The sequence below is a fragment of the Oncorhynchus masou genome, chromosome 27 (genome assembly GCF_036934945.1).
Source record: "Oncorhynchus masou masou isolate Uvic2021 chromosome 27, UVic_Omas_1.1, whole genome shotgun sequence".
Classification (NCBI taxonomy): domain Eukaryota; kingdom Metazoa; phylum Chordata; class Actinopteri; order Salmoniformes; family Salmonidae; genus Oncorhynchus; species Oncorhynchus masou.
Window position 1 is genome coordinate 50,694,606 of NC_088238.1, and position 21,572 is coordinate 50,716,177.

General features: G+C 41.3%; 1 protein-coding gene across 3 annotated transcripts in view; it reads left to right on the forward strand.

Annotated features, from left to right (window-relative positions):
* Positions 1-841: 841 nt before the first annotated feature.
* LOC135516354 (rap1 GTPase-GDP dissociation stimulator 1-like) overlaps positions 842-21,572 on the forward strand; it is a 55,060-nt gene continuing 34,329 nt past the window's right edge. The window contains exons 1-5 of one of the 3 annotated variants that reach the window (XM_064940609.1): positions 842-1,294; positions 9,828-9,938; positions 11,862-11,984; positions 13,952-14,077; positions 19,082-19,228. In XM_064940609.1, the coding sequence (XP_064796681.1) occupies positions 1,291-1,294; positions 9,828-9,938; positions 11,862-11,984; positions 13,952-14,077; positions 19,082-19,228 (511 nt within the window). In that variant the 5' untranslated portion in view covers positions 842-1,290. The remainder of the gene's footprint in view (positions 1,295-9,827; positions 9,939-11,861; positions 11,985-13,951; positions 14,078-19,081; positions 19,229-21,572) is intronic. The other 2 variants (XM_064940610.1, XM_064940611.1) reach the window with 2 other exon arrangements.

The following is a 21,572-nucleotide window of genomic DNA, read 5'->3' on the forward strand; positions in this document are numbered from 1 at the left end:
TATTTGCCTATATGACCTATTTATTGCCTTTACCTCCCAACTCTTCTACATTTGCACACACTGTACATAGATTTTTATATTGTGTTATCGACTGTACGTTTTGTAAATCTTGTTTTTGTTGCACTTCTTGGCTTTATCTTGGCCAGGTCGCAGTTGTAAATGAGAACTTGTTCTCAACTGGCCTACCTGGTTAAATAAAGGCTAAATAATTATGGAAAAAAAATAGAGGCCTGAGTTCCCGACCACTCAAAGTGTATTTTCCCAGTTGGAGCTCATTTTTTGAGTTCCCAGTGGTCTTGAACTCACTGATGTCTGATTTCACAGTTCTGAGTAAAAACATTTTTGAGTGTGGCAGAAAGCATGCTGGCATGACAGCATGGCCAATGTTGAATTTGTATAATTTTAAACTTGGAAAAGAGACCCTTAAACCGATAATTGGGACCACACACCCACTCCACTGAATAACAGGCTAGTGATCGCTTTGCAATCCTTGCAGTTAGCCACTGATTTCTTCCAAACCACTAATTTTTCAATTTGCGATTTCCAATTTGTTGTGTAATGTTTATTTCCAATGGCCTGTGATACTAGTTCAATGAAAATAGTGCCTTAGTCTTCCAGTAAAGTCTACAATCTAAAGTATATAACAATTATATTTGTATGACTTAATTGCTATGAATAGTGGATGTCACTTGAAATTTGGACATTTTTAATAACGCCTTAGGGCGTGGCACGAACAAACGACAGACTTCGGCCAATGATCGTGGAAAGCGAGTTATGTGCAGGCCAAGAGCCAATCAACCGCCAGCAATAGGCTGCGATTCACTTGCGTGGAATCTGTAGCTGCTGCATGTGCAAGCGAGCGAGTAGTAGGAAGTGCGTGTCGAGTAGAGTTGAAGCAAACTCTGGTTGAAGTAGCGAACATTGGCGTCGATGTGGATAAATATTACTAGCGGATAAATTACTCAACCATACCATAGTTGTGTGGTGGGGTTGTACTATAGGCTACACTTCAAGCTTTCCCGGCGGCATCTGGGAGGGAGAGAGTGCTGTGGCTTACTGGTTTTGCCGGGGACGAAACGGCGTGGGTTAGCTAAGGTGGGCCTTGCCTGGGTATATGATTTACCAACTAGCTAGATAGCGACTTCAAATAAAATAAAGTGTTGTTAACCAACACTAGCTAATAACTTGCACGTTTTTCGCTGCGAAGAGCAATTTGACAGCCTCCTGGGCGCATCCTGATCCGAAACTGCTTGGAGTATCACTCACACTAGCTAACGTTACAGTAGCTAAATGGGTGAGTAATCAACATCTGATTCATAACGTCATTCAGTTGTCATTTAACGTCAATATGAAATAGACAGACTTCGACATAGTAGCCCACAAATGCCATACCATGCCAGGGTAGAGTATCATAATTAGCCAAGCTAACGTTAACTAGCAGAAGCATTTCCTTTGGGAGCATCAAACTAGAAGACCGCACTTGGTGGCTCTAGCGTTAGATTCAAAGGAGTAACGTGAGGTGGGGTGAACATAGAGAACGGGCAGCTAGCGGTTCACATGCCCATCGTAGCGTATACTTGTCAGACCGAGAATCGCATTATGTAACATGGGGCATTGCTAGACAGAACCTGCATTTTTGACAGCCATAAGCTGCTGTAATTTTTAGAGACGAGCTGCGTTTGTTTCAGATTGAGACTCCTTGTAAACGTGTGGATTTTGTTTTCATTGATTCCTCAACTATGTATTATTTAGTTAACCACATGCACTGCATACATGTTATGACAGCCATACTACTTGTTTACTAACATCAGTGTACTAAACTGTCTAAAGCGCAGATGTGTATCATCCATCTCACACTGTTACGCAATAGGCCAATGCACACACCGTTTTATATTGCTGTCCTTCTGGGGACCAAAGAATTGATTCCATCTTATTTTTCGAACTGTAACCCTAAACCTAACTCCTATGGACCTACAAAATGTCCCCACTTGTCTGAATTGTCCATGTTTTACTATCCTTGTGAGGAACTTTGGTACCCACAGGATAGTTAAACAAAAACACAGAGACAAAATGTTCATGGCCACTCTTAGTAATTGTGTGCTTGACATTTGGTAAGATGCGCTGACTGAGGATGCTATCTCTTGCTGTAATGTACTTACTCTCATTTTAACCAGAATAAATGATTTCTAGTGACTTGCATTGGACTGTTGCGGAGGATGTACTGTACTCTTGTCACATCAGGGTTTTTGACTATTCCAGAATTCTAGGGTATATGTTGAGCCTTCATTGCTGTACAAGGTGCAATCATACGGTACTAGCCTACGTGATGCAGCAGAAAGGAGGTCCGATGAACCCATCCATCCACAAACACAGTATCTCTATAGGACGGGTGCTCCAGCTAAGCAGAAACACTTAGGTCATTGCATTTATCATGGTCATTCCACCAAATTAGTACCTTTTTTAGTATCCCGTTTGATATTTTAAGTAAAAATTGTGCACCAATATTGAATTTTAAAAGCTGTTATATTGAATGAAGTGCCCTTTACCATAGAACACATGGAACATCAAATCTGAGTGGCCCAAATTCTGCATTTTGGCATGTCCTTCAGTGCGCCCTCTGACTTCTAGGAAGATTTTACCATTATAAAACTCTTGTTGTTTTGACCGTCATTTCTGAATATTGTTATTGATTTAGTGATTAATTTAATCGCACAAAGTCTGTCCTTCATTTTAAGTTCAACCTTGTTATGTGAACTGAACTCTCGTTTTAGTATGGTGAAACTATTCCTTAATTTTTCTTTTTCATAAGACTCATTGAGCATGTAATAGTCAAATCATAGTATAAAACTCAGATGATCTGGTATTATACTTTGGCAATTTTCTGGTGGAAAACTAAGCAGGTAGATCATAATGTCAACCCTGTAACCCGTAGATACAGGCAATTTAATTTAATTTAACAAAAAATACTGTCAGTTCTGTATTTACCCACAGTTAGATTAACTTGTGGATACCATTTCTATGTCTGCTTGCAGTTTGAAGAGAGGTAGTTTGGCAACTGGTTGTCTACAGGTAAAGTGTAGCATGCGTTAACTTCCTTCATACAGCGTGCAAAAATATAAACATCCATGGTATCCACGTTTTTTTTAAACTTGATTTTTTGTTTGTTTTATCCAACTCTGGATAGTTTGCATTCAATTGCCCCTTCCTGTTGCACACAGTAAGCTTCCATTCCCCCTGTCACAAGAGGGTTTAGGGCTAATTTACTGGCCCATTGCAGCCGTTTTGTCTCGATATCAAATTATTTCTGTGTAATAATCAAGTACTTATTGTTTTCAATTAAAATGTTTAAAAAACTAATCTTCTTGGCAAAGAGCAATTTCTCAAGCAAGAATTTAGCTAGGACTGTCGGAGTGGTCTGACTGGGGAGGGGAAAAATGAAAATTAGCTGTTATTGACAGATTTTTAGAACTAACAAATTAATCAGCTGGTGATATCACCAGGCATGCTAAACCTCCATCCCACCAAAACAGGTTTACATTTCAGGAAATCTTTTAAAGCAGCTCTTACACTAAAAGGAGCATTATCCTCACAATTTCACAATATTATTCCAACCACAGCGTGGAAATGTGTATATAAAACACTGGAAAATGTATGTTTTTGTCTGCACTTTTAAGATAATCTCCAACCCTGTTAGTCAACCTTGTTTCTTTATTTGGCACGCGATAGGTACAGTTGAAGTCGGAAGTTTACATACACCTTGGCCAAATACATTTGAAATCAGTTTTTTTCACAATTCCTAACATTTAATCCTAGTAAAAATTCCCTGTTTTAGGATCACCACTTTATTTTAAGAATGTGAAATGTCAGAATATAATTATTTCAGCTTTTATTTTTCATCACATTCCCAGTGGGTCAGAAGTTTACATACACTATCTGGTAACATTGCCTTTTAAATTGTTTAACTTAGGTCAAATGTTACAGGTAGCCTTCCACAAGCTTCCCACAATAAGTTGGGGGAATTTTGTCCCAATCCTCCTGACAGCTGGTGTAACTTGAGTCCGGTTTATAGGCCTCCTTGCTCGCACACGCTTTTCCAGTTCTGCCCACAAATGTTCTATAGGATTGACATTGTTGTCCTTAAGCCGTTCTGTTGTCCTTAAGCCGTTTTGCCACAACTTTGGAAGTATGCTTGCGTCATTGTCCATTTGGAAGACCCATTTGCTACCAAGCCTTAACTTCTTGACTGATGTCATGAGATGTTGCTTCAATATATCCACATAATTTCCCTTCCTCATGATGCCACCTATTTTGTGAAGTGCACAAGTCCCTGCTGCAGCAAAGCACCCCCACAACATGATGCTGCCACCCACGTGCTTCACGGTTGGGATGGTATTCTTCGGCTTGCAAGCCTCCCTTTGTCCTCCAAATAGAACTGTTTGGCCATAATGACCATTGTTATATTTTTGTTTAATCAGACCAGAGAACATTTCTCCAAAAAGTACGATCTTTGTCCCCATGTGCAGTTGCAAACCGTAGTCTGGCTTTTTCATGGCGGTTTTGGAGCAGTGGCTTCTTCCTTGCTGAGCGGCCTTTCAGATTACGTCGATATAGGACTCGTTTTACTGTGGATATAGATACTTTTGTTCCTGTTTCCTCCAGCATCTTTACGAGGTCCTTTGCTGCTGTTCTGTGATTGATTTGCACTTTTCGCACCAAAGCACGTTCATCTCTAGGAGACAGAATGCGTCTTCTTCCTGAGCGGTATGACGGCTGCGTGGTCCAATGGTGATTATATTTGCGTACTATTTTTTGTACAGATGAACATGGTACGTTCAGGCGTTTGGAAAGTGTTCACAAGGATGAACCAGACATGTGGAGGTCTACAATATATATTTTTTGATGTCTTGGCTGTATTTCTTCAGATTTTTCCATGATGTCAAGCAAAGAGGCACTGAGTTTGAAGGTAGGCCTTGAAATACATCCACAGGTACACCTCCAATTGACTCAAATTATGTCAATTAACCAATCAGAAGCTTCTAACACCATGACATAATTTTCTGGAATTTTCCAAGCTGTTAAAGGCACAGTCAACTTAGTGTACGTAAACTTCTGACTAGAGGTCGACCGATTATGATTTTTCAACATCGATACCGATTATTGGAGGACCAGACATGCCGATTAAAAAAAAAAATATATATATATATATATATTTGTAATAATGACAATTACAACAATACTGAATTAACACTTAATATAATACATTAATAAAATCAATTTGGCCTCAAGTAGATAATGAAACATGTTCAATTTGGTTTAAATAATGCAAAAAGTGCTGGAGAAGAACTTAAAAGTGAAATTTGTGCCATGTAAGAAAGCAAACGTTTTAGTTCCTTGCTCAGAACATGAGAACATATTTTATTTATTTATTTCACCTTTATTTAACCAGGTAGGCAAGTTGAGAACAAGTTCTCATTTACAATTGCGACCTGGCCAAGATAAAGCAAAGCAGTTCGACACATACAACGACACAGAGTTACACATGGAGCAAAACAAACACACAGTCAATAATACAGTATAAACAAGTCTATATATGATGTGAGCAAATGAGGTGAGATAAGGGAGGTAAAGGCAAAAAAGTCCATGGTGGCAAAGTAAATACAATATAGCAAGTAAACCACTGGAATGGTAGATTTGCAATGGAAGAATGTGCAAAGTAGAAATAAAAATAATGGGGTGCAAAGGAGCAAAATAAATACATTAAATACAGTAGGGAAAGAGGTACTTGTTTGGGCTAAAATATAGGTGGGCTATGTACAGGTGCAGTAATCTGTGAGCTGCTCTGACAGTTGGTGCTTAAAGCTAGTGAGGGAGATAAGTGTTTCCAGTTTCAGTGCTTTTTGTAGTTTGTTCCAGTCATTGGCAGCAGAGAACTGGAAGGAGAGGCGGCCAAAGAAAGAATTGGTTTTGGGGGTGACTAGAGAGATATACCTGCTGGAGCGTGTGCTACAGGTGGGAGATGCTATGGTGACCAGCGAGCTGAGATAAGGGGGGGACTTTACCTAGCAGGGTCTTGTAGATGACATGGAGCCAGTGGGTTTGGCGACGAGTATGAAGCGAGGGCCAGCCAACGAGAGCGTACAGGTCGCAATGGTGGGTAGTATATGGGGCTTTGGTGACAAAACGGATGGCACTGTGATAGACTGCATCCAATTTGTTGAGTAGGGTATTGGAGGCTATTTTGTAAATGACATCGCCAAAGTCGAGGATTGGTAGGATGGTATGTTTGGCAGCATGAGTGAAGGATGCTTTGTTGCGAAATAGGATGCCAATTCTAGATTTAACTTTATTCACCAATTTGTAAGTCGCTCTGGATAAGAGCGTCTGCTAAATGACTTAAATGTAAATGTAAATGTGGATTGGAGATATTTGATATGGGTCTGGAAGGAGAGTTTACAGTCTAACCAGACACCTAAGTATTTGTAGTTGTCCACGTATTCTAAATCAGAGCCGTCCAGAGTAGTGATGTTGGACAGGCGGGTAGGAGCGGGTAGCGATCGGTTGAAGAGCATGCATTTAGTTTTACTTGTATTTAAGAGCAATTGGAGGCCATGGAAGGAGGGTTGTATGGCATTGGAGCTTGCCTGGAGGGTTGTTATGTGTCCAAAGCAGGGCCAGAAGTATACAGAATGGTGTCGTCTGCGTAGAGGTGGATCAGAGACTCACCAGCAGCAAGAGCGACCTCATTGATGTATACAGAGAAGAGTCGGTCCAAGAATTGAACCCTGTGGCACCCCCATAGAGTATGAAAGCTGGTGGTTCCTTTTAACATGAGTCTTCAATATTTCCAGGTAATAAGTTTTAGGTTGTAGTTATTATAGGAATTATAGGACTATTTTCCTCTCTACCATTTGTATTTCATTAACCTTTGACTATTGGATGTTCTTATAGGCACTTTATTGCCAGTGTAACAGTATAGCCGTCCCTCTCCTCGCTCGAACCTGCAACACGACGACAACAGCCACCACATCAAAGCAGCGTTACCCATGCAGAGCAAGGGAAACAACCACCCCAAGGCTCAGAGCGAGTGATGTTTGAAACGCTATTAGAGCGCGCTAACTTGCCAGCCATTTCACTTTGGTCACACCAGCCTCATTTCGGAGTTGATAGGTTAAGTCATAAACACCGCAATGCTTGACGCACAACGAGCTGCTGGCAAACGCACAAAAGTGCTGTTTGAATGAATGTTTACGCGCCTGCTTCTGCCTACCAGCGCTCAGTCAGATACTTGTATGCTCAGTCAGATTATATGCAACACAGGACACGCTAGATAATATCTAGTAATATCAATCATGTGTAGTTAACTAGTGATTATGATTGATTGTTTTTTATAAGATACGTTTAACGCTAGCTAGCAACTTACCTTGGCTTACTGCATTTGCGTAACAGACAGTCTCCTTGTGGAGTGCAACGAGAGAGAGGCAGGTCGTTATTGCGTTGGACTAGTTGACTGTAAGGTTGCAAGATTGGATCCCCCCGAGCTGACATGGTGAAAATATGTTGTTCTGTCTCTGAACGAGGCAGTTAACCCGCCATTCCTAGGCCGTCATTGAAAATAAGAATGTGTTCTTAACTGACTTGCCTAGTTAAATAAAGATTAAATAAAGGTGTAAAAAAAAAATATATATATATATAACAAAAAAAATCTGCAAATCGGCACCCAAAAATACAGATTTCCGATTGTTATGAAAACTTGAAATCGGCCATTCCGATTAATCGGTTGACCTCTACTTCTGACCCACTGAAATTGTGCAACAGTGAGTTATAAGTGAAATAATCTGTCTGTAAGCAATTGTTGGAACGATGACTTGTCATGCAAAGTAGATGTCATAAAAGACTTACCTAAACTATAGTTTGTTAACAAGAAATTTGTTGAGTGGTTGAAACACTTAGGTTGGAGTCATTAAAACTCGTTTATGTTGACTTCTGATGGGAAAACATGTTTTTTTTATTAAGTTGAACATGTACTCTTTATAACAATGTTGGATGAGGTTACATGACCAAAAAGGTACTCATTTCGTTGAAGGACCCATTAATCCTTTTGATTTAAGTAGATGATGAGTAGAATCGTCAGTAGGCTGTCTTGACTCCTTGGAACAGAAAGTTAGGCCTAATGCTTATGGAGGATTGACTGGCCCTGTCATGTCTTTATGCAAACATTGCCTGTGTGTTTTATGACATGTTATGGGAACACCTGACTCAGGCCTCATTGGCTATAAGGAGGGACCCTGACAGATACCATAATCTGAAAGGCAAGAAAAATCCATTATAGAATGGAGGCCAGCCTGGAAAATGAAAGTTTCGTTTGACTGGTTTTAAAATGTCATACAATTTAATCCTAATCCTCACTGCACACAGGAGAACATCTGCGGGATAGGGAACGTCAGGGTCTTTGCTTTCTGTCTCTGTGTGTCACCACACCTCCTCTTGGCCCCGTGCAGCCCAGAATCCAATTAGCTGAGCACTGTAACAGCTCCAGACATCAAAATCTCTAAATTATTAGTTGGCCCAGCATACCAGGTGTACTGTCTAGACACAGAGAATGTCCATTACGATAAGGACCCATCAAAGTACTGGCGGATCCCAACATGACTTGAACTCATTCATATTTTATTGACATGTTGGTGTTTACCCAGTGAGTATGTTGACGCAGTCGTAATGGTTTGATACCCGCTGCCTAGAGCTGGGACAATAAACCAAACATTTTAGGCGCTGGCCACTTATCGTGGACATTTTGCTGATATCGTTCATTATGATAAATAACCTATAGTACCCTACTAGAGAAATGTGAAGTTTGAAATGAAATACGTTTGCTAATATGGGTGATTATGAACTTAATGTTCAATTTAGCGTTATGAAAATAGATACTTTTTTATGCAAAATAGATTTTTGTCCCTATTGCCCAGCTCTACCGCTGCCATGTGTCGGCTGTGCCCGAGGTTGTGGAGCTCCTCAGGGATGAGTTGTACATCCGCCCATGTCCTGATTTATACTAGGGCTCACCACTGTATGACCCCTGGACTGTCTATCATAGTGTTGTCTAGAGCTACCATTTGAGAGGGAGAATGAGGAAGGGAAGTGATGATGCAGCACAGAGCTGTGTGCATTCTTATTTGGTCCGAGGAGCCAAAAGGCTTAGATAGTCGGGGGGGAAATCTTAAATTACAAAAATGATGCATGTTTTCAGGACAATTTGTCATGTTATGGGTCTCCCTTGACTTTGTAATACTGTTTGAGTCACTCCGATAGCGTAAGAACAAATCATAAGCCATGGCAACATTTTTTAGAATTGAAGGAAATTGGCTTTCAAATGGCAAAATTGTCTCCGCGGCCAAGAGATGTAAAAAAAATATATAATTGTCAGTTGCCGACTGTGCCCAATACCACGACCCTGACACGCCTCCCAGCTAAGCCCCATTTTGACCCAGAAACAATCCTGCTGTCTGCTACCTTTTGTCTGTCTTGCTGTGTGGTAACGCTACTAAAACCGTGATTATAGACTACTTGTTTTGAGACATTTTTATTCAGAATTCACAAAATCATTGATGGCGGATTTAGTTTTGCCTACATGTCTTCTCGTATACTGTTTTATTGTGTGATTTGACTTGTGGGTTGCTCTATACTGTATGGCCCAAGGTATTTGTGGTCAAATCTAACATCCAGCCACAGTGTGTGATTTTAAAAACTTTGAATAGCATAGGCTACCTTAGACCGAGGAGTAAATTGACAGGTTAGGACAGTGCTCATTCACTTTTTCCCTCCTCTCCCAGCAGATAACCTGAGCGAAGCGTTGAAGAAGCTGAAGCTAGCCTCAGCGGACAGCGCCACAGACAGTGTGGAGAGCTGCCTGGACTGCTTGCTCAAAGCACTGGCCCACAACAGTAAGTTTGACCTTCACTCCTCAGAGTAAGTGAAATACACAGTACAGGATGGAGGAAATAGAGAGCCTAGTTAGACTATTTGGAGAACAAAAAAAACATTCTAGTCACCAGGCTCACATTGTTTTCGTACAAGGCCTAAGAGAATATCTCAGTCAGTGTTATTCACAAACCTGTCTGTCCTCCTTCGTTTGGGAAACAATCAATATGGCCGAGAATTGCCAGTGACTTCACAATACAATATTATCACGATACTTAAGTGCCGATACAGCATGTATCGCGATTCTCACGATTCTATATGTATTACGATTCGATACTGTGATTTTATTGCGATTCAATGTTCCAAACATATTGATCACCATGTCTGCTGCAGAGGGAAAATGGAGAGGCATGAGAACAAGTTTTGATCAGTCATGGAAATAAAAGTATTTGAGGATGATGCCCCTTCTAGTCTCTTTTGGCACAAGTGATGAACGTGCAATAGTCTGTTTGGGTGAGGAGATGGCCAAGAAAACCAAAAGGCACACACTTTTGCCGATGCTACCTTTAGCCTAATAGTAAAAATCCAAGTGACGGTAATAATCAGTTCATTGGTTAACCCTGCAGGTCTAAGAACTTAGATCGCAACATCTACTAAGCTAACATATGGAATTGTTTTAAGATGGTCATAAAATGTACTGTTTAAGCTAGATATTTTCTTTTTAAATGAAACATTGAATTTGAGCTTTACTGCTATAGCCCATAGAAACGGATTGAATTACACATTTGTATATGACCAAACACAGTCAAAATGTATTGTAATGAATATGGTTTTGAAGTGTCTGTCCAATGTCTGAGAGAGAGAAGACAACTCCGCCATTTTTAGACCCGTTTGGTTACTTCATTTGTGGCACTTTTACCCCCTATGCATGTGGTGCTATTTTTACAGCCTGGTACCAGGTTGCCTTCAGACTACTCCCCTTAAGCTTGTGTGCGTCATAGAGAAAAATAACTGACACCTTTGTGTGTGTGTGAGAGTCTCCCCTTTGTAGCTCAAACGGTTCTGGTTTTAAAGACCATTTCCTTGTCTGGAGCCTCTTGTGTAGAAAAACAGCTTTTAGAAGCCTCATATCATGGAATAGGCACACACACGTTATAATGGCGGAAAGAGGGGATTGAGTTGCAGCCGCTACAAGAAACGGTAACTTGCATAAACACGCAGGGAGCTTTTCAACATGTCACATGTGACGCCTAGGGGCGGCCGGTTGCCTAGGGGCGGCCGGTTGCCTAGGGGCGGCCGGTTGCCTAGGGGCGGCCGGTTGCCTAGGGGCGGCCGGTTGCCTAGGGGCGGCCGGTTGCCTAGGGGCGGCCGGTTGCCTAGGGGTTGGAGCGCTGGTCTAGTAACCGGAAGGTTGCTAGATCGAGTCCCCGAGCTGCCAAGGAAAAAACTGTCGTTCTGCCCCTGAACAAGGCAGTTAACCCACTGTTCCTAGGCTGTCATTGTAAATAAGGATTTGTTCTTCACTGACTTGCCTAGTTAAATAAAGGTAAAGTAAAATAAAATCCAAAATTGGCTAAGAGGTTAATAATAATTTCAGGGCTGCACTGTCGTCCCGCTGGTAATTTGATTTATATGGGCCATTTTCTGGAGCTTGGTTTAGGACGATCATAAATAACCCCAAAAATGGAATGACCTGGATGGTAAGGGATCATTTGCCTCTCCTTGCCCAACTCACCCCATGGCTCTTTTTCAATTAATCCTTCCTCAATTCCCTACAGTCTTTCTACTTTCCTCTTTCTCAAAAAGCATTCAAAGGTGAGATGGGAGATACCTTGGATCTTCTCCAATATGGTTGAAAGGGCCAAGGGGATAGGATGCAAGGAATCAATGAAAGACAAATTGAAATGGAGCCCTAGTCTTTTTTTTTTCTCCCCTCTTCCTCCTAGATGCTAATGCCAGTGAGAAGGTCCAGGAGATGGGCGTTCTCTCCCTGCTTCCCGCCCTGCTGGCCCCACAGTCTTCCTGCACCCCCAAAGTAGCCAACATCATAGCTGAGGTGGCCAAAAATGGTGAGGCTCCCCCAACTTGGTTTCTCCACACCTCATCTCATCCTCCCCAGGAAACATCATTCTCCTCACTTTTGGTTCTGCCATCTTGTCTGTATACCATTCTTTTATTATTTTTTATTAAACGTTTTATTATATTCTCAGCTTTGTGTGTCTGTCATACAGTGGCGGTTTAGCATACATCTGTATTTCTCATTTAATTGTCATTATCTTAATTTTGTTATTTTAATGGGATTGTGATTTATCTAGTTGTGGGCTGATGGTGAAGATTATGGATGATTCTCTTAAAGACGATCAATCTTAGACAGTCACTTATGGGTGATTATTCTATAGATGTTTGCTGTGTAGCCTAGATTGTGGTCTAGTCCCTGTGCTCATTTCTGTTTGTTCACGCCACTCCCCATAAGCAATTCTGCCTTTACCCATTCCAACGGCAACAGATGGCTTCAGTCTCTCTAACAGAAGGCACCATAGGAGACCTGTCTGTTGGTGTTGCCATCCGTCTTGCTTTCCTAGACGGTAGTCGTTTTCACACAATGTCAGCACAGTGAATCATGCATTTACTTCCTGCCATACTGTAGCTTGATCAAGGGAAAATGCACAGCAGTGAGTGGCTCGTTTTGAGATTCAGGAACTCGTAAGATCTAGTTGAGATTAGAGATTAGAACGACTCAATCAACCTAAGGCATTCATAACGCTCACAGAAGCACTTAACAGACATGAAATAACATCTGCATTGTGCCCTATTTAAAGCTTTATACTAAGGTTGAGATTGGGCATTCAAATAAGTTGATGGCTTCTTGATGCTCCAATTGTAGAGAAGTCACACGTTTTCTTGGCCACATGTTGGACTCAAGCAGTCTTCCATTAGCAATGTGGCAGATTACAGTATGCAGGCCTCTCAACTTGCATACTGCAGTTACAGCAACAACTGGGCCATACTAAGTGCTTTTAGAGTAATTTATGAGTGGGTTTCAGGGAAGGCAGGCGCAGAGTTGAAAGGAAGTGACTTGAGAGTTGGGGGAAGACAAGTCTAACATAATGAATGGATCGCTGCCTGCTCATGTGCCAGCCTGAGACTTGGCACCAACCCGCTGGCATTTTATCTGTCAGAGGCCCCGGAATTGTCTATGCCCAGTCCACAGTGGAAGGCTTACTGTGTGAAAGATACTGGACTAAAATAACCTTTTTCTTGTTTTTAAGCACTTTTATTTAAAACCTAGTCAGTATTATATGAAGGTTTTCTGTATTTGGCAGAACTTTAGGGCTGCCTTAAATGCCTTATTTCTGACAAAGATCCAGAGTTGTTTCATCTAGAGTTTAACTTTTTTTATTTTTTTATATGCGTTCATATAAAAATGGTCAAATGTGGATGCACTTAAGACACATCTAGTCTTCCATTGACTAATCAATTGGAATTTGGCACACAGTGTATTTCTGAGCAGATTGGAGGTTAGAGTGAAATCCATTTAAATTCCAGTCAAACCAGCAAATTAACTGAAACGCATTCTCTGAATGACAAAATCCTCCGAAAATAACTGGTCCACTTTTCAGTCAATTTCAACTTTCATCTCCTTAATCGAGACAGAATGGACCATGACGATAGGAGTAGGGTGAAGTTTCCCCTAGACACAGATCATGGGGTGGCAGGGTAGCCTAGTGGTTAGAGCGTTGGACTAGTAACCGGAAGGTTGCAAGTTCAAACCCCCGAGCTGACAAGGTACAAATCTGTTGTTCTGCCCCTGAACAGGCAGTTAACCCACTGTTCTTAGGCCGTCATTGAAAACGAGAATTTTTTTCTTAACTGACTTACCTAGTTAAATAAAGGTAAATAAAAAATGGGTAATTAAAAAAAAAAATCCCCCACTGTGTAAGATTGGGGATGGGGAAGTTTATCCCAGGTCTGTACTGTTGGTAAACTTCACCCTGGAGCCTAATTGCTAATCCTGACTGCTTCCTCTCCCCTCCAGAGTTCATGCGGAGCCCCTGTGTGGAGGCAGGCCTCATCCCTCCCCTGGTGCAGCTGCTCCACTCCAAGGACCAGGAGGTGCTGCTGCAGACGGGCCGCGCCCTGGGCAACATCTGCTATGACAGCCGTAAGTTCATCCTGCTATAGGTCTCCCTCTCAAAGGCTTCTCTTACACATTTCGTATAGGATTCCTTTAAACATTTGTCATAGGCCAGTTGGAAAAGGACCCGGAATCAGTGTCTATGGGTTCCGCCATAATTATTATAATTTATGGGAAGGGGAGGTCAACTTTTATAAGGAAGGGGACTGCATCTTGCCTAGGTGTAATTATAGGGGAAGTACTGAATCGACTATTCCTTTCAACTGGCCCTCCTCTCTTCCCTCTTCCCTCTCCCCTCCCAGAGGTGCTGAATTGCATCATGCAGGGGAAACAGGTGTCAGCGGATTCTAAACCGACTGTTAGCATTATCTGCTCTTTTTGATGACATTGGTATGCTGAAAATCTGTTTAGTCTTAGTTCATCATAATATAATGCGATATAACCTGTTTCTCATCTGGATATATTGGAGGTGGGGAATACTCTGGCCGGCTGTAAATTGGAATACTCTGGCCGGCTGTAAATTGGAATACTCTGGCCGGCTGTAAATTGGAATACTCTGGCCGGCTGTAAATTGGAATACTCTGGCCGGCTGTAAATTGGAATACTCTGGCCGGCTGTAAATTGGAATACTCTGGCCGGCTGTAAATTGGAATACTCTGGCCGGCTGTAAATTGGAATACTCTGAGGTGACTACCAGTATGATATTGTCTGTGCTTCACCCCATTATCAATATGAAATCCATATTTCATCTGTGGACTAGCAAGAGGCTTCGCTATGCACTGTATGCACTGAATACTGTAAGTCGCTCTGGATAAGGGCATCTGCTAAATGACTAAAATGTCAAATGTACTATTGAGAATTTCTGTCCGTTTCAAGAGGCGACGGAGTGGCAGCCATAATCATTCTAGCCCAGAGCTCCTGCCACATTTCTTTCCCCAGACAGACACCTCAGAGACCTATGTCTGTCACACAAAGGTAAAACTGCTTACAATCACTTCCCCCGATGCCTCTAGAATAAAAAAAATGTAGGTGACTTAATCAAGAGTTGTCGTGAATTCATTTGAGGAGAAAATGTCATTGTCGGGTTTTGCTGAGTGATTAGTGGTCTGTCTGTTGGGTCAAGGCCTTAATGGCAGCTGTTGTTTCTGGGGCATTGTTTCCCAGATGTCTGTGGTTTGATAGAATCAGAAACCACAGTTTGAGTGTGGGGGCAATTGGTGAAGCCTTTTTTTGGCATGGTGGCAGAAGTGTGTGTGTCAGTCAGAGCTGCAGCTGTTTTCAACTCTTAGTAGGGGCACCACTGAAGAAATCAGTTTAGAGGGAGTCTGTAGCTGTCTGGTTGCTTTGGGTTCTGTCCCTTTCAAAATGTAATCAACCCAGCAACAACCCTACCACTTCAACTGCCAATTGCATTCATACAACTTCCAGACCCAGCAACAGAAAAACAGTGCCAGCATTTTGTCCGTTGTCCATTAATGCCATCCAAATTCTAGCCAGTTTTAGTCCTTCTCCCTTGCTTTCTCTTTTTTTTTGTCTTTCTTCTGCACTTTCTCCATCCTTCTCCTGCACTCTCTCTCTCCCGTCTATGCGCATGCACACACATATGCACACACACACACTTGCGCTCACACTTTTTTTTCTCTCGGTCTTCCTCTCTCTCAACTCCATCTCTCCCCTCCTTTCTCTTCCTGTCCATGGTCGAGGGTTAAGGAAGTGGGCAGGTGTCCCAACCAGGTTGAGGTTGGATGTGGGGGTCGTGGTTGGCTGGTATCAGGAGACTAGAGGCGAACCAGTCTGTGCATGTCCACGAACGAGGATGACTGATCACTTAACACTTCCTCTGCCAGCAAGCCAGCTACGCTCCAGACACCCCATTCTGGCTGCCACCGCCATGCACACATAACACTGTATAATGTGTTGTGTTTCTGTGTTAAAACCGCTAGTACAGACAATGATATACTGACAAGGCCCATAACGCTTCCTCTGCTAGCTACACTCCAGACATCCCCATACAGTCTGCCGTCGATATGTTCCTGTGTTGGCTAACGCAACGCTTGTACAGACGTTTTTGTTGACTATACGATGTCCAGCGTTGGTGTACTGTCACAGGATGTGGCTTGTAATTTTCACAAAGGGAAAATACTCTTCCATTCCTTAATTAGTGTTTATCTACTTTGACAAGGACATTATCCCCAATTCTGAGTTCTAAGAAAAGTCATTAATTAATGCCTGGTCTGTAGTCTGTGGAAATTCAACCAGATACTAAACATTAGGAACACCTTCCTAATATTGAGTTGCACCCCCTTTTGCCCCCAGAACAGCCTCAATTCATCGGGGCATGGACTCTAGGTGTCGAAAGCGTTCCACATTTCTTGACACAAACCAGTGCACGTAGTACCGTACCCCGCATTCAAAGGCACTTAAATATTTTGTCTTGCCCATTCATCCTCTGAATGGCACTCATACAATCCATGTCTCAAGGCTTAAACATCTTTCTTTAACCTGTCTCCTCTTAATCTACACTGATTTTGAAGTGACTTTAACCTCTAGCAATCCCATATCCGGGAGCGTAATCATAGCCTCAAGCTCATTAGCATAACACAACGTTAACTATTCATGAAAATCGCAAATTAAATGAAATAAATATATTGGCTCACAAGCTTAGCCTTTTGTTAACAACACTGTCGTCTCAGATTTTCAAAATATGCTTTTCAACCATAGCTACACAAGCATTTGTGAAAGAGTATTGATAGCTAACATAACATTAAACCTAGCATTCAGCAAGCAACATTTTCACAAAAACAAGAAAAGCATTCAAATAAAATAATTTACCTTTGAAGAACTTTGGATGTTTTCAATGAGGAGACTCTCAGTTAGATAGCAAATGTTCAGTTTTTCCAAAAAAGATGATTTGTGTAGGAGAAATCGCTCTGTTTTGTTCATCACGTTTGGCTAAGAAAAAAAACATTCAGTCATTACAACGCCAAACTTTTTCCAAATTAACTCCATAATATCGACAGAAACATGGCAAACGTTGTTTAGAATCAATCCTCAAGGTGTTTTTCACATATCTATTCGATGATAAATCATTCCTGGCAGTTGCCTTTCTCCTCTGAACCAAACGGAAAAGTGGATGCAGCTGGAGATTGCGCAACAATTTCGACGGAGGACACCAAGCGGACACCTGGTAAATGTAGTCTCTTATGGTCAATCTTCCAATGATATGCCTACAAATACGTCACAATGCTGCAGACACCTTGGGGAAACGACAAAGTGTAGGCTCATTCCTGGCGCATTCACAGCCATATAAGGAGACATTGGAACACAGCGCATTCAAAATCTGGGGCATTTCCTGTATGAAATTTCATCTTGGTTTCGCCTGCAGCATTAGTTCTGTGGCACTCACAGACAATATCTTTGCAGTTTTGGAAACGTCAGTGTTTTCTTTCCAAAGCTGTCAATTATATGCATAGTCGAGCATCTTTTTGTGACAAATTATCTTGTTTAAAACGGTAACGTTATTTTTATCCAAAAATTAAAAGAGCGCCCCCTATATCGAAGAAGTTAACAAGTGGCATCAATAAGCGATTGTTGCTTTCACTTGGTCAGTCAATGTCATGGAAAGATGTTCTTAATGTTTTGTACACTCAACGTATTTATCAGAGCACGTGGCCTCCCTCCGGGCTCTGGTCTTTCATGCTACATTTTCTCTTGGCACATCAAGCACTCATTGTCTACGCGATGTCTGCAGGCAAAGGTGACGTCCTTAAAGTTCAAACCCTAACCTCAGGAGCACCAACAAATCTCCATTTTTAGTTGACCACAACTAGCATTGTTAACCACGTTTCTATCACAGGTGAGGTTGAGTCCTATTTCGTTTAAGGATAATTATGATCGGCTTTTTTTTTTTTAAAGATCGGATTTGCATGGCTGTAGTCGATTGTTATGTCAAGCAGTATCCCACAAAAATACTGTGATCTGTAGTAATGTGGTGCTAATTCAGGTTACTAAATGAGGCCTCTGCTAAAAACGATTTCATAAAAACAGACTAGTCACTTGGTATGACATGACTTCAACTCCCATGGTCCCAAGGCTGTCTGGTTTTCAGTTCCCAAGATGTGACCTTTTATTTGCACAAAGAGAACAGCTGTTTTGTCTCTCCTCAATTCAGCTGGGTTTCATCACTCCACCTCCATATGTTTGCTATTCAGTCATGCTCATTTGCATAACATGACTCCACTACATTCTGTTTAGCTGGACTCGAGTATGGTTGTTGGTACCACTATTAACTATACTGTGTGCGAGCTTGACAGTGATTCTGACAAGTGACAAATGATTGTCCACCAATTAAGACTGTATATTTTGAGTTAATTGGAAGATTTGCTGTGATTAATCGTGACTAATTGCAAATTCAGAATTTGATCAAATTGAACTGTAATTTATGATTTTTTATTTATTTATTTATTTTATACGAAAAGCATGACAAGAATATTGACGTGTCTTATGTCCAAAGTAATGGTAAGCGAAATCAAGGAAAATGTATAAGGCATACTTTTTTTTTTTTACCTCAAGGTCGACTTAAGACATCACATTTATTGTTTTTAGCTGTATAGATGTATTTTAGATTTTTTTTCAGTGCGTTTTGAATGCTTTCAGGCTACGATTAATCGCAAAAGAAAGGAGTGTACTAAAATGACAAACTGGAGTTACATGATTAACTCTGCCAGCCCTACTTGGGTGGGCATGACCAAAAACACACTGGAATTGTGTCAACTCCCAGTTCTGTATGAAGGGTATGAGCTTTGGTAATGCTAGTTATTTTAATTTTATATTTTTGCCTCTCCTTTTCCATGTTCTGATGAATCATTATTATTTATGGTTATATTTAAATAGCATTTTTGTGATTGTGTATTTTATTTTATTTTTTACTGCTTGCTTAACTTTATCTGTATTGATTTATTTTCCAGGTTGCTTGTTGTGATTTTTGTGTTTTTTCTTTGTTGATGTCCCCCTGACCTCTTTGTTTTGCAGATGAGGGCAGGAGTGCAGTTGACCAGGCGGGAGGGGCTCAGATAGTAGCTGGACACATAAAGTCACTGTCCCAAAATACTGACCCGGACAATGGAAAGCTCTTGACTGTCTTTTGTGGCATGCTGATGAACTATAGCAATGAAAATGGTAATAACAAACTCCCCCCGGATAAACTAAATTAACCAATCTGAACAGAGTAAACTTTTTAAAGAATTAATCTAAGAGATAAAGTGATATGTTTTATTGTCACATACACCGGCTAGGTGCAGTGAAATGTGTTGTTTTACAGGGTCAGCCATAGTATTACGGCGCCCCTGGAGGAAATTAGTGTAAAGTGCCTTGCTCAAGGGCACGTCAACAGATTTTTCACCTTTTCGGCTCGGGTATTCAAACCATTGACCTTTCAGTTGCTGGCCCAATGCTCTAACCGCTAGGCTACCTGCCGCCCTACTTTGGCAGTGTTGGTGACTGTACTAAACGTCATGTTGACAGCTTTTATCCAGTCTTAAAGTGATAGTTTACTTAAAAATGAAAGTTTTGTCTGATATTTTCAGACCTCAAATGTAATTAATGGCGAAACGAGTCCACGTCCCAGGCCATCTGTTGTGCTTGTTTATGTGGACCTCCATTAGCTTTTGCAGCTGCTATATGCCTCAAATCCAAACTAATTGTTATTTCCATATAGCTGGATCTACACAACTGGGACTTTATAATAGATGGTGTAGGGGCATGGACTCATTAGCCGACTGTTTTTGAAGTCTAAAAATGACTTCAATCTAAAAATTTAGATTTTAGCCAATGTTCAAGTTTTGTATTACTCAGCCTTTACTCACCATGGTGACAGGAGGTAGTGATAAAGAGGATTGTTCAATATCTATTCCCTGGAGAGTGGTCTGTCTGCTTCAAGTCCACTTCCATTGCTCTCTATTGTATCTTGCTTGAGGCCTTGGTAATTTTCCTCTTAAAGCAGTGACTGCTTGTCCTTGTAATTGGTGGTAGGTGGTGATGGTGTCCATACAGCTTATACTGCAGCTATTTCTTCCCCTTTACACAGGACTCTCGTTTTCTAGTTAGATTGCCTATTCTCCCACAACCCTCCTTGCTAAGCCTATATGGTCTATCCAGGTGCAAGGTCTGGCGTAATCAATATGGATCACTTCTGCTGTCAACCTTCCAGCACCTGTTACAGTTTAATTAGCCCGCGTTCCAAATGGGACCCTATTTCCTACATAGTGCACTACTTTTGACCAGAGAATAGGGTGCCATATTGGACTCGTACATAGACTCACCATAAAATATTAATATTTCATTCAAATTAACACATTGTTTAGAACCGTTTAACTGTGCTAGCTAATTAACTAGTCTTGTTGTGATGCAATGATTTTGCCACTGGGGATTAGCAGTGACTCATTTTCCTTTGCAAGTCACTTTACTGCACAACTCTTAACACTGCCTTTTTAAGGGTAGACTCAGCAATATGACATCATACACAGCGGGGGGGGGACTTCCTGCTTACAGACATCAACAACAAATCAAATCTACCAAAACAGCCACTATTGACTCTTCCCAATGTGCGTCCTCACTTGAAGCCTGCCCACATTGGGAAGAGACAATAGTCAAGTGTCAGTCTTGACAGATTTGAAATTGGTTGTGGTCGGTAAGCAGGAAGTCACCCCACTGGGTATGATGTCATTGCTGAGTCTACATGTAAAACATTTCAAGTAGCTGCTGTTGAACCCTCATCAAATTGGATTACAGAAAGTTGAGTTTTGGTCTTATTTGTTCCCCAGGAGTGTATTCACTAGTGACCTCATCACAGATTCTGTGCATTAACCTGAAGAATAAGATTCTGCACGTAAACTGAAGAATCTGTTGCGGCGGTGTAGGATGATGAGCAGCGTTAATTCTGGTGTTTAGACCCAGAATTGCCATAGCTGATCAAATTACACAAGATTTTAGTTCTGGGTTAAGCGAGATTACTATGAACCAAACTGAAGTAAATGGGCCAAAACAGGGAGTTGTAGCTGAATTTGTCCCATAAACTGTTTATGAATTGTTCTGATGCAAAACAATTTTGCAACTGTTTGCATGAATGAAAACACCCCAGGCTGGTTAGTGGTGTTGTGACAGGGATGCTCGGTGAGTGTTTATGCCCCTTTCGTCTACGTTCTACGTTATTAATGAATGGGCCAAGTTCTATAACTTTCTCTCCTCCGTGGGGGCAAGATGCATATCTCTTCTCCTGTACGATCTCTGACCAGTCCAAGGTCACTCACCAACTCTTTTGTCCTCCCGTTGAAAATAGACAGAGAATTTAAATGTGGCATTCAGGGGAGGTACATGCAAGACAGCGACAACTCTTGTTCTTTTCCCCCAATCAAACATGGAGATAGGAGGATTTTCTTCGTAAACCTAATGATCTGCGATCAGATCATCAGACATTAAACAGTGCTGTGGTTACACAGAAATAGAGTTAGTAGAACGGCCATCC